General features: G+C 48.5%; 2 protein-coding genes across 3 annotated transcripts in view; one reads left to right on the plus strand and one right to left on the minus strand.

Annotated features, from left to right (window-relative positions):
* Positions 1-2,047, minus strand: part of LOC146010079 (uncharacterized) — a 36,618-nt gene extending 34,571 nt beyond the window's left edge. The window contains exon 1 of the mRNA XM_083150973.1: positions 1,953-2,047. The gene's annotated coding sequence lies outside the window, so the exon portion shown is untranslated. The remainder of the gene's footprint in view (positions 1-1,952) is intronic.
* A 179-nt stretch (positions 2,048-2,226) lies between these two features.
* The window catches only part of LOC146010003 (uncharacterized), a 65,005-nt gene continuing 54,266 nt past the window's right edge, over positions 2,227-12,965 (plus strand). For both annotated transcript variants that reach the window (XM_083150748.1, XM_083150747.1), the window contains exons 1-4: positions 2,227-2,485; positions 3,295-3,414; positions 5,297-5,488; positions 12,637-12,718. In XM_083150748.1, the coding sequence (XP_083006874.1) occupies positions 3,337-3,414; positions 5,297-5,488; positions 12,637-12,718 (352 nt within the window). In that variant the 5' untranslated portion in view covers positions 2,227-2,485; positions 3,295-3,336. The remainder of the gene's footprint in view (positions 2,486-3,294; positions 3,415-5,296; positions 5,489-12,636; positions 12,719-12,965) is intronic.

Consider the following 12,965-nt stretch of genomic DNA (forward strand, 5'->3'; position numbering starts at 1 on the left):
TACTGTTTATGTAAATGCATTCTGAATGACAGCAACATCCTACCATCCTTTTACAAGAATATATAACCAACTAGGTGATTCATAGTGCCCCGTGCCCCACCCTCCCGCAATTCACGGACCCCCCGCGCACCCCCCCTCCCGCGATTCGCAACCCCCCCTCGCGCGATTCACGCCCCCCCTCCCTCTCCCGCGATTCGCCAACACCTGCGCCCCCTCCCTTGATTCACGGCACCCCCCGCAATTCACGGCACCCCCAAGTCCCTCTTTAGTCCCCCGTATACTCACACACCCCTATCACTACCCAGCTTCCTGCTCTCCTGAACCGTAACTTCCACCACTGGGGAGTCGCTGACGCTGTTTGGCCCACATGCCCCTATCATGCCTCATAGCCCAGCCTCCTGCTCTCATGCACCCGAACTCCCACCCAGTAGGAGGAGACACTGACTAAGGGCCACCATCCTGTACTGCCACGCTGGACCCTCACCCACTGGCAGAATCTGCACAGTATCTCCCACCCTCCTCTTTAGTCCCCCTTATGCCCACACACCCCTATCACTACCCAGCCTCCTGTTTTCCTGTGTCGTGACCTCCACCAGTGGGGAGCCGCTGACTCAGAAACGCCCTACTATACTATTGCACACACACACCTAAAGAACATGCACACACAGCCCCACAAATGTCACTGTACCATCCACACTATCAATGTACATCTTACTCTGTAACCGCTTTTTAATTAAACAAAACAATACACACCCCCTTCCACATCATATGCTCTCTATTTAACACATTTCACCTATAACTCAAGTTGCAATACAGGCATCTTACATACAATTCTAACCATCTTTCTCATATACAAATGTTCACAAATTAAGGGGGCGCAGCCCCTTACGACGGTGTGAAGAGCGCCCTAGTTGTATATATGTGATTATCTTGGGAATACAGAGGACGGGGACATCTCTCTGGGGTATCTCTGTTACTGTAGTAGGACACCACAGGCTGCTCCCCCTGTATAGTAGGACACCACAGGCTGCTCCCCTGTATAGTAGGACACCACAGGCTGCTCCCCCTGTATAGTAGGACACCACAGGCTGCTCCCTCTGTATAGTAGGACACCACAGGCTGCTCCCCCTGTATATTAGGACACCACAGGCTGCTCCCCCTGTATATTAGGACACCACAGGCTGCATACCTCCCAACTTTGGTAGCCCAGCGGGACGCTGCTGCTGCGTGCCTAAGGCGCGTTGAAAATTTCGGGAGTGTGGCCTAATTTGGGGGCGTGGCATATACTCACGAGGCCACGCCCCCATTTTGCCGCTATTGGGGCATGACCCAGAGGCTCTGTGAGCCTCTAGCCAAGCCCACAGCCCCCTGGCTGCGGGAATAGACGCTGTGCGCATGCGCACAGCGTTTATTCCCCACTGCTTAGCAGCTGACAGGGGGGCCTCCCAACAGCCCACCCACACCGCGGGACACTGCCGCCCGGGGTGGGACAGGCCCTGACAATCAGGACTGTTGGGAGGTATGCGCTGCTCCCCCTGTATATTAGGACACCACAGGCTGCTCCCCTGTATATTAGGACACCACAGGCTGCTCCCCCTGTATAGTAGGACACCACAGGCTGCTCCCCCTGTATAGTAGGACACGACAGGGGACTCCCCCTGTATAGTCGAACACCACAGGCTCCATTATAGTAGGATACACCATAGGCTTCTCCCCCTATATAGTAGTACACACCACAGGCTGCTCCCCCTGTATAGTAGGACACCATACACTGCTCCCCCTGTATAGTAGTACACACCACAGGCTGCTCTCCTGTATAGTAGAACACCACAGGCTCCAATATAGTAGGATACACCATAGGCTTCTCCCCCTATATAGTAGTACACACCACAGGCTGCTCCCCCTGTATAGTAGGACACCACATACTGCTCCCCCTGTATAGTAGTACGAACCACAGGCTGCTCCCCTGTATAGTAGGGCTTTACATGCCGGCCGCTCTCCCTGTATAGTAGCACACCACAGGCCGCTTTCCCGACACTAAATGCTGCTCCTCCCCCCTGTATAATAGGCGCCATTACCTGCTGTTGCCGGAAGGAGACTCGGAAGTTGCAAAACTAGGGCGAGACCGTGAGGGTGCATGCAGCTGAAATAATAGAAAATAAGCCACACGGTCACCTACGTAAGTTACACAGATAAAATAAAAAAAAAAAGTTGTGAGGGCTTCCGTCTACTTCCGCCCTCACCTGACGTCACATTCTGGACAAATATTAGAAGCGGATCTAGAAACAACCATTGTCGATTCCACCCAACATCAGCCCTGTGCGTTCCAATCCACACCACTTCCGCCTTTTGCGTTCCACACGAATTCAACAGTTTGCGACCTAATTTCAGCCCTGTGCGTTCCAAGGATCTGTCTACATCCGGGTCACGGTGGAGTCAGTGCTCGGTGGAAGCGGGGAGGAGGTGACGCTGTGCCTGACAGCAGGTAATGAGGTTTGTTGCTATTACTATGCAGGAGGAGCAGCCTTTGGGGTACTATGATTGTTATTATTATCCCCTGGTAACATGCAGCTGGTGGAGGGGACTATGGTGTCCTGCTGTTTGGATACAGTGGATCTGACTGCTGACATGAACTGCAGGGGGGTGGTGACAAGGTGCAGGTCTTCCTTTCTAACATACAGTAGTACTTATAGTGTGTAATTGGGGTGCTTAGTGTTCATTCTAGCACCCGCCATATTTGAAAACTCATGCAGTTCCTCCTCCCTGGGGTGTCGCTGTCTGCTGTGGTGTTTCTAGCACAGGTCTGGTTTACATATCAGTGCTGATATACAGACCACACTGTGTTAGAAGCACTACAGTAGACAGCGACATCCTAGTCAGGGAAGAGGAACTGCATGGGTTTTCAAATATGGCAGGTGCTAGAATGAACACTAGGTGCTAGCAGGGCTAGCATTGTCCCCGCAGTGAGGATAGGACAACACTAGCCCTGAGCTGGCGATGCGGCAGGGCGATTTACCGGCAGCTGGTTACTGGGGGGATTGCAGGCGCTACTCGGTGGGGCTGTCCCTAGCGCACATTAGGAGTGCTTATAATACATCTTGATAACCGTAATCCCCCCCCCCAGAAATGCACTTAACGCTAGTTCATACATCTGCCCCAGTGGTACTGGCAAAGGGTAGGATGCCAGGCTGGTATGGTAACCCAAGCAGCAATAATCAAAGTACCAAAAACATCTCAATAGGAATGTGTTACATGTGCACTCTGGGATGTTTATTATGTCATTTTTATTTCTAGGCAGATGAGCTGAGTTCAACCAGAGTCTACAATAATTCCAGGATGGAGAACTACAGGAGTCACGTGACAGAGAGGATAATAAGTCTCACACTGGAGATCATTCACCTGCTGACCGGGGAGGTGAGGTGGTCTGGGAGCGTCACAGTGACATCACTCTTATCTCTATTACTGACACAGGGACCTGACCGGGGAGGTGAGGGGGTCTGGGAGCGTCACAGTGACATCACTCTTATCTCTATTACTGACACAGGGACCTGACCGGGGAGGTGAGGGGGTCTGGGAGCGTCACAGTGACATCACTCTTATCTCTATTACTGACACAGGGACCTGACCGGGGAGGTGAGGGGGTCTGGGAGCATCACAGTGACATCACTCTTATCTCTATTACTGACACAGGGACCTGACTGGGGAGGTGAGGGGGTCTGGGAGCATCATAGTGACATCACTCTTATCTCTATTACTGACACAGGGACCTGACTGGGGAGGTGAGGGAGTCTGGGAGCATCACAGTGACATCACTCTTATCTCTATTACTGACACAGGGACCTGGCTGGGGAGGTGAGGGGGTCTGGGAGCGTCAGTGTCATCACTCTTATTTCTATTACTGACACAGGGATCTGACTGGGGAGGTGAGGGGGTCTGGGAGCGTCACAGTGACATCACTCTTATCTCTATTACTGACACAGGGACCTGACTGGGGAGGTGAGGGGGTCTGGGAGCGTCACAGTGACATCACTCTTATCTCTATTACTGACACAGGGACCTGACTGGGGAGGTGAGGGGGTCTGGGAGCGTCACAGTGACATCACTCTTATCTCTATTACTAACACAGGGACCTGACCGGGGAGGTGAGGGGGTCTGGGAGCGTCACAGTGACATCACTCTTATCTCTATTACTGACACAGGGACCTGACCGGGGAGGTGAGGGGGTCTGGGAGCGTCACAGTGACATCACTATTATCTCTATTACTGACACAGGGACCTGACCGGGGAGGTGAGGGGGTCTGGGAGCGTCACAGTGACATCACTCTTATCTCTATTACTAATACAGGAACCTGACCGGGGAGGTGAGGGGGTCTGGGAGCGTCACAGTGACATCACTCTTATCTCTATTACTGACACAGGGACCTGACCGGGGAGGTGAGGGGGTCTGGGAGTGTTACAGTGACATCACTCTTATCTCTATTACTGACACGGGGATCTGGGAGCGTCACAGTGACATCACTCTTATCTCTATTACTGACACAGGGACCTGACCGGGGAGGTGAGGGGGTCTGGGAGCGTCAGTGTCATCACTCTTATTTCTATTACTGACACAGGGACCTGACTGGGGAGGTGAGGGGGTCTGGGAGCGTCACAGTGACATCACTCTTATCTCTATTACTGACACAGGGACCTGACTGGGGAGGTGAGGGGGTCTGGGAGCGTCACAGTGACATCACTCTTATCTCTATTACTGACACAGGGACCTGACTGGGGAGGTGAGAGGGTCTGGGAGCGTCACAGTGACATCACTCTTATCTCTATTACTGACACAGGGACCTGACCGGGGAGGTGAGGGGGTCTGGGAGCATCACCGTGACATCACTCTTATCTCTATTACTGACACAGGGACCTGACTGGGGAGGTGAGGGGGTCTGTGAGCGTCACAGTGACATCACTCTTATCTCTATTACTGACACAGGGACCTTACCGGGGGGGTCTGGGAGCAACAACGTTGCTACAGCAAAAGTCTCCTTTTCATTTGGGCACACCCTATATTTCTGTTTTGATGGAACTTGTCAGCTTATATATGGATATATGACATTGCTCCCAGTACTTTATTTCCTAACTCTAAAATAAATGTTAATAACTATGTGACAGTTCCTGTATACTATGCACTTGAAGCAGTTACAGATAGGATACAGATTATATATGTAATAAAGACCCTCCTTGTATATTATACTTGTAAAACTCCTAAATGTAGTTACAATTAGATACTTATTGAGCTCTCATTACACAGGATTACACAGTAGTGAAGAAGACATCCAGTGATCATGTGACACCCACCAGCCGTTCCCATGTGCCAGAAGGATGGATCAGGACCCAGAGCACAATCACGGAGCCTCCACCTCACTCACTGGTCCATGGGAGAGACAATGACCAGAAGATCCTGGAGCTCACCAACAGGATCATACAGCTGCTGACAGGAGAGGTGACTGCTGTGATTGGGACGTTATACAGTAACACCGGGGGGATGTGACCGGAGAGGTGACTGCTGGGAATGGGACGTTATACAGTGACACCGGGGATGTGACCGGAGAGGTGACTGCTGGGAATGGGACGTTATACAGTAACACCGGGTGATGTGACCGGAGAGGTGACTGCTGGGAATGGGACGTTATACAGTAACACCGGGGGATGTGACCGGAGAGGAGACTGCTGGGAATGGGACATTATACAGTAACACCGGGGATGTGACCGGAGAGGTGACTGCTGGGAATGGGACATTATACAGTAACACCGGGGGTTGTGACAGGAGAGGTGACTGCTGGGAATGGGACGTTATACAGTAACACCGGGGGTTGTGACAGGAGAGGTGACTGCTGGGAATGGGACGTTATACAGTAACACCGGGGGATGTGACCGGAGAGGTGACTGCTGGGAGTGGGACGTTATACAGTAACACCGGGGGATGTGACCGGAGAGGTGACTGCTGGGAATGGGACGTTATACAGTAACACAGAGGGATGTGACCGGAGAGGTGACTGCTGGGAATGGGGCATTATACAGTAACACCGGGTGATGTGACCGGAGAGGTGACTGCTGGGAGTGGGACGTTATACAGTAACACCGGGGGATGTGACCGGAGAGGTGACTGCTGGGAATGGGACGTTATACAGTAACACAGAGGGATGTGACCGGAGAGGTGACTGCTGGGAATGGGGCATTACCGACGTACCGACAGCCGTGACCCAGGATTGAATACCCCCATAGCCTTTATCTGTAACATAGTAATTAAGGCTGAAAAAATCAGTTAGTCCATCTAATTCAACCTATCTGACGTGTAACTACTGACTTGAGTGAGTCGTATCTATAGGATTCCCTTAGTGTCCAAAAATGCATCCACTTCTGATGTAAATTCATTAGCAGTAGTTGCTGTAACCACCCCATCGGCAATGAGTTCCACAATGTTACTGCTCTAATGGAGAAGAATCCTCTTCTTACTTCAGTGCGGAATTTCTTTTCCTGGAGCCTCAGTACATGCCCGTGTGTCCTAAGCGGATGGAGTCAAAATCCTGGCGGTCGAAATACCGACACCGGAATCCCGACTGCCGCAATGCTGGCACTTTCTCCCTCTATGGTGTGATTCGAGACCTTTTACTAGCTTAGTCGCCCCTCTCTGTACCTGTTCCAATTCATATATGCCCTTTTTAAGGAGCGGTGCACAGAACTGAACAAAGTATTCCAAGTGTGGACTCACCAATGCCTTGTAAAGAGGCACTATCACATTGGCATTGCGTGAATGCCTTCTCCTTTTAATCCATGCCAGTGTCCGGTTTTGCTGCTGCACTTGAGCAGTGTGCACTATTACCCCCAAAACCTCCCTCCCCTCCGGCATCCTCAGCTACCTCCCTCCTTCTGCCTGTTCCCATCTTGCCCACAGTCTTCATCTCATCAGCCGCTGTCTCCTCTGCCTCCAAACATGCTCTTGTCTCCCCTCTTCTTAAAAACCTCCCCTTGATCCCACCACCCTCTACACCTACTGACCCACCTCTCTCCTCCCTTTTGCCCCCAAACTCCTTGAGTGTCCCCCAAGGTTGTGTTCTTGGTCCTCTCCTTTCCTCTCCCTATACGCCCTCCTTATGTGAGCTCATTAGCTCTTCTTACCTCTACTCCCCTGACCTCTCCACACGCTTCTCTCCGGCTGTCTCTTGTCTGTCTCTTCTTACCTCTATGCTGATGACACTCGGATCTACCTCTACTCCCCTGACCTCTCCACACGCTTCTCTCCAGCTGTCTCTTGTCTGTCTCTTCTTACCTCTATGCTGATGACACTCGGATCTACCTCTACTCCCCTGACCTCTCCACACGCTTCTCTCCAGCTGTCTCTTGTCTGTCTCTTCTTACCTCTATGCTGATGACACTCGGATCTACCTCTACTCCCCTGACCTCTCCACACGCTTCTCTCCAGCTGTCTCTTGTCTGTCGCTTCTTACCTCTATGCTGATGACACTCGGATCTACCTCTACTCCCCCGACCTCTCCACACGCTTCTCTCCAGCTGTCTCCTGTCTGTCTCTTCTTACCTCTATGGTGATGACACTCGGATCTACCTCTACTCCCCCGACCTCTCCACACGCTTCTCTCCAGCTGTCTCTTGTCTGTCTCTTCTTACCTCTATGCTGATGACACTCGGATCTACCTCTACTCCCCTGACCTCTCCACACGCTTCTCTCCAGCTGTCTCTTGTCTGTCTCTTCTTACCTCTATGCTGATGACACTCGGATCTACCTCTACTCCCCTGACCTCTCCACACGCTTCTCTCCAGCTGTCTCTTGTCTGTCGCTTCTTACCTCTATGCTGATGACACTCGGATCTACCTCTACTCCCCTGACCTCTCCACGCGCTTCTCTCCAGCTGTCTCTAGGCTGTCGCTTCTTACCTCTATGCTGATGACACTCGGATCTACCTCTACTCCCCCGACCTCTCCACACGCTTCTCTCCAGCTGTCTCCTGTCTGTCTCTTCTTACCTCTATGCTGATGACACTCGGATCTACCTCTACTCCCCCGACCTCTCCACACGCTTCTCTCCAGCTGTCTCTTGTCTGTCGCTTCTTACCTCTATGCTGATGACACTCGGATCTACCGCTACTCCCCCGACCTCTCCACACGCTTCTCTCCGGCTGTCTCCTGTCTGTCTCTTCTTACCTCTATGCTGATGACACTCGGATCTACCGCTACTCCCCCGACCTCTCCACACGCTTCTCTCCGGCTGTCTCCTGTCTGTCTCTTCTTACCTCTATGCTGATGACACTCGGATCTACCTCTACTCCCCTGACCTCTCCACACGCTTCTCTCCAGCTGTGTCTCCTGTCTGTCGCTTCTTACCTCTATGCTGATGACACTCGGATCTACCTCTACTCCCCTGACCTCTCCACACGCTTCTCTCCGGCTGTCTCCTGTCTGCCGCTTCTTACCTCTATGCTGATGACACTCGGATCTACCTCTGCTCCCCTGACCTCTCCATACGCTTCTCTCCAGCTGTCTCTTGTCTGTCACTTCTTGGATGTCCCAGCACTTTCTTACGTGTAACATGTCTGACACTGAGCTGATCAGGTCAGGGCAGTAAATTAACGGAACTCTTTTCCATGTGAGGTGATGTCGGCAGATACAATAACTACATACATGTAAATTAAGGATAGACAATCATTTATTGCATAAAACCATCCAGGGATATCATTGTTATTAAAGGTTGAACGTGATGGGCGTAAGTCTTTTTTTCAATGTAAACTTCTATGATGATCTTCTCACACAACCTGATCATCTCCAGACTGGACTACTGTAATCTCCTCCTATCTGTGGCCTCCCTGACATCCTCCTTCCTCCACTCCAGTCTATCCTCAGTGCTGCTGCCCGGCTCATCTTCCTCACCAAATGTACTACATCCACCTCCTCTCTCCTACACGCCCTACACTGGTTCCTCTTCCCTTTCAGAATCCAATTCAATCATCTCACACTTGCCTACAAAGCTCTCACCCATTCCTCGCACATTTATATCTCTCTTACACCCCCCCACCCATCCTCTTCACTCCCGCCTACTGATTACTACCTCCCACTCCTGCCTCCAAGATCTTTCACGTGATTCTCCCTACCTCGGGAACTCTCTACCTCTCCTCTCCCTATTATAATCTCCAACTCTGTACAAAGCTGCAAATGGACTCTCAAGACTCGCAACTTCACCAATCCCAGCCATCTCTCACCCTAAACCTCTGTTCCACTCTCACTGCACAGCCTACCCCATCTAGATCACCCCTTTACCTTTACAATGTAATCTCACAGGCAGTTCCCTCGTGCTCATGTTCCTTCATGTGCTTTTCCTCACTTACAGATCCCTTGTGGCGCCATATAGACAATGTATATTAATTATTATTATTCCAGTATTATCCTGACTCTTCTGGATATATATATATCTCGGGACTCACGAGAGGGGAAAGAATCTGTCAAAAAGGACAAGCGGGGCGCTCCATAGTGCATACATGACAATTTAATAACAACATATAAAAACATGGTCCAGGAAAAGCAACACTGTACTCGTACCGAACCATGCAGCGCTGTGGGCTGGGTACCACAAGATATTCAAATTTTGAATGCCAGGCAAAGCTCCTACCACCAAACGCCGGGGCACCGCTGGAAACCACGAACCACCACTGGGGATCACCATCAACAGGTGTCAGTGTATCGGGAACAGCTACGGAGGAGGGAGCCGGGCAGCAGTTGGAGCAGACGTCACAGGCCCCGCCCTAGCGCGTTTCGTAGTACAACTTCGTCAGAGGGCGTGGCCTGTGACTGACGGCTCGCTGGTTAAGTAGCAGTGACCAACCAATCAGTGCGTTTATGGTTTTTAACCTGTATCAGCTGTGTGAGAGCTTTGCTAAGTAAATCGCCTGGACACAGCCCAGTATAGCAATAAAATGTGAACGAATGAAGGGAAAAAATATCCACAAACCTTCACCACATGAAAAGTATATATAAATATTGAACATGGGGATTAAAATGATTTGTATATATTATCTTTAGTAACCAAAAGGAAATATCAGATGGTTATACTAGAAAACAAGGTGCACGCTGTAGAGTGGATGGTCACCGTAGGCACATACAATAAATTTGCAAAGGGATCAATTATAATTGCAATTACAATCCATTTTTAACATTTTCATAAAACATATCAATTGATAACCGCTAATTACAGTGGAAAAATTGATACATAATGTGCAGAGTGCAGAGACAAAAGAAAAAATATATGTATACATATTATCAAAACCTGGGAGGATTAATATATTGTGGATTTGACATATAATCAAACTACACTAAGATAAACAGAGAAACAGTTTCAATACAGGAGAAAAAGTAATTATTATTAAACAGGAGGAAGAATTGAGTCTGTTATTATTACAGACCATTCTAAGCCGCTTCATAGGACATATTACTTGATAGTCACTAAATGTAATGACAGAATTCATACACACTATGCAATCTCCATAGACAACCAATCGGTGTCAAAACCTAAGATAATTAGGATATCATGGATTTATACATGGAGCCACACTAAGGTGGACAAAAAGATAGTTTCAGGGGACACGAGAGACTAATAAGGTTAATATACAGGTCTGGCCAAGAAAATACATTATTAATTTGTATAACACAAATGGAATCAACGATTAATAAAAGGGGTAATTTCATAGCCCTCATTTAAACCCATAGGGGTAAGGGTATTGAGGGTTATGATCCAAAACGTTTCACGTCTTAGGAGGGCCCGGTCTCTGTCGCCGCCCCTTTTATGCGGTAGTACGATTTCAATGCCTTTAAACTTAAGACCAGAGGGGTCACTATTGTGGGCATTCTTGAAGTGACGTGGGACACTATGATTAACCAATCCATGCTTGATATTGTGTGTGTGTGCTCCAGTATGCGGGTCTTTAAAGATCTTTTAGTCTTTCCTATATACTGGAGCCCACACGGACAAATCAATAAATAGACCACATAGGTCGAGTTGCAATTTACAAATTTTTTTACTTTATGGGAGTCACCATCAGGAGATTTAAACAGTGGTCCTTTCTCGACCAGAGGGCAAACCTTACATCGGCTACAAGGAAAGCCGCCTTTCAGACTCAAGAAAGTTGTACTTGATGGACCATCGTCACCCTGATTAACCACCTCCAACTGGCTCTTAGAGATCATGGCCTTGATGGTTTTTGCCCGGGTTTAGACAACTTTAGGCATATCGTGAAGATGTGGACCAAGGATTGGATCTCTTTTCAAAATGTGCCAGTTCTTTTTTTAGGGTTTTAGAGATATCCCGTTCGGCACTGTTATATTTAGTAATAAACAAGCAATCCTTTTTATTATCCATAGTCTGATCTTTTACTTTGTATTGGAGGATCTCCTCTCGCACTGATGGTCCATCAAGTACAACTTTCTTGAGTCTGAAAGGCGGCTTTCCTTGTAGCCGATGTAAGGTTTGCCCTCTGGTCGAGAAAGGACCACTGTTTAAATCTCCTGATGGTGACTCCCATAAAGTTAAACAATTAGTAAATTGCAACTCGACCTATGTGGTCTATTTATTGATTTGTCCGTGTGGGCTCCAGTATGTAGGAAAGACGAAAAGATCTTTAAAGACCCGCATACTGGAGCACACACGCAATATCAAGCATGGATTGGTTAATCATAGTGTCCCGCGTCACTTCAAGAATGCCCACAATAGTGACCCCTCTGGTCTTAAGTTTAAAGGCATTGAAATCGTACTACCGCATAAAAGGGGCGGCGACAGAGACCGGGCCCTCCTAAGACGTGAAACGTTTTGGATCATAACCCTCAATACCCTTACCCCTATGGGTTTAAATGAGGGCTATGAAATTACCCCTTTTATTAATCGTTGATTCCATCTGTGTTATACAAATGAATAATGTATTTTCTTGGCCAGTCCTGTATATTAACCTTATTAGTCTCTCGTGTCCCCTGAAACTATCTTTTTGTCCACCTTAGTGTATAAATCCATGATATCCTAATTATCTTAGGTTTTGACACCGATTGGTTGTCTATGGAGATTGCATAGTGTGTATGAATTCTGTCATTACATTTAGTGACTATCAAGTAATATGTCCTATGAAGCGGCTTAGAATGGTCTGTAATAATAACAGACTCAATTCTTCCTCCTGATTAATAATAATTACTTTTTCTCCTGTATTGAAACTGTTTCCCTGTTTATCTTAGTATAGTTTGATTATATGTCAAATCCACAATATATTAATCCTCCCAGGTGTTGATAATGTGTATACATATATTTTTTCTTTTGTCTCTGCACTCTGCACATTATGTATCAATTTTTCCACTGTAATTAGCGGTTATCAATTGATATGTTTTATGAAAATGTTCAAAATGGATTGTAATTGCAATTATAATTGATCCCTTTGCAAATTTATTGTATGTGCCTACGGTGACCATCCACTCTACAGCGTGCACCTTGTTTTCTAGTATAACCATCTGATATTTCCAGCCGCAGGTTGGCCACCGCTGTTCTATCATTGTGTGTGTCAGGTCCCTGTAAGGTGTCAGGATGTCACTATCTATCTCACCATGCAGGAGTGGGAGTATATAGAGGAGGAACACAGGGGTCTGTACAAGGACGTGATGATGGAGAATCACCGGCCCCTCACATCATTGGGTAAGAGACAACATTTATTATATAGGGGAAAGCAGGTATTTGGGCCCCCTATATAATCACATATATACAATGTCCTCAGTCACTATGTTTCTCGGTACTCTTTACCTAGAACGGCGCCCATCGCGGTGATCGCGACATCGCGGGCAGTACATAAACGGCCGCGACGCGATGCCCGCGATCACCGCGATTTTCCCATAGGGAACAATGTTAAAAAGCCTGATTGACCGCGATTTTGCATTCAATGCCT

This window comes from Crinia signifera, chromosome 6 (assembly GCF_055691185.1).
Source record: "Crinia signifera chromosome 6, ASM5569118v1, whole genome shotgun sequence".
Classification (NCBI taxonomy): Eukaryota; Metazoa; Chordata; class Amphibia; order Anura; family Myobatrachidae; genus Crinia; species Crinia signifera.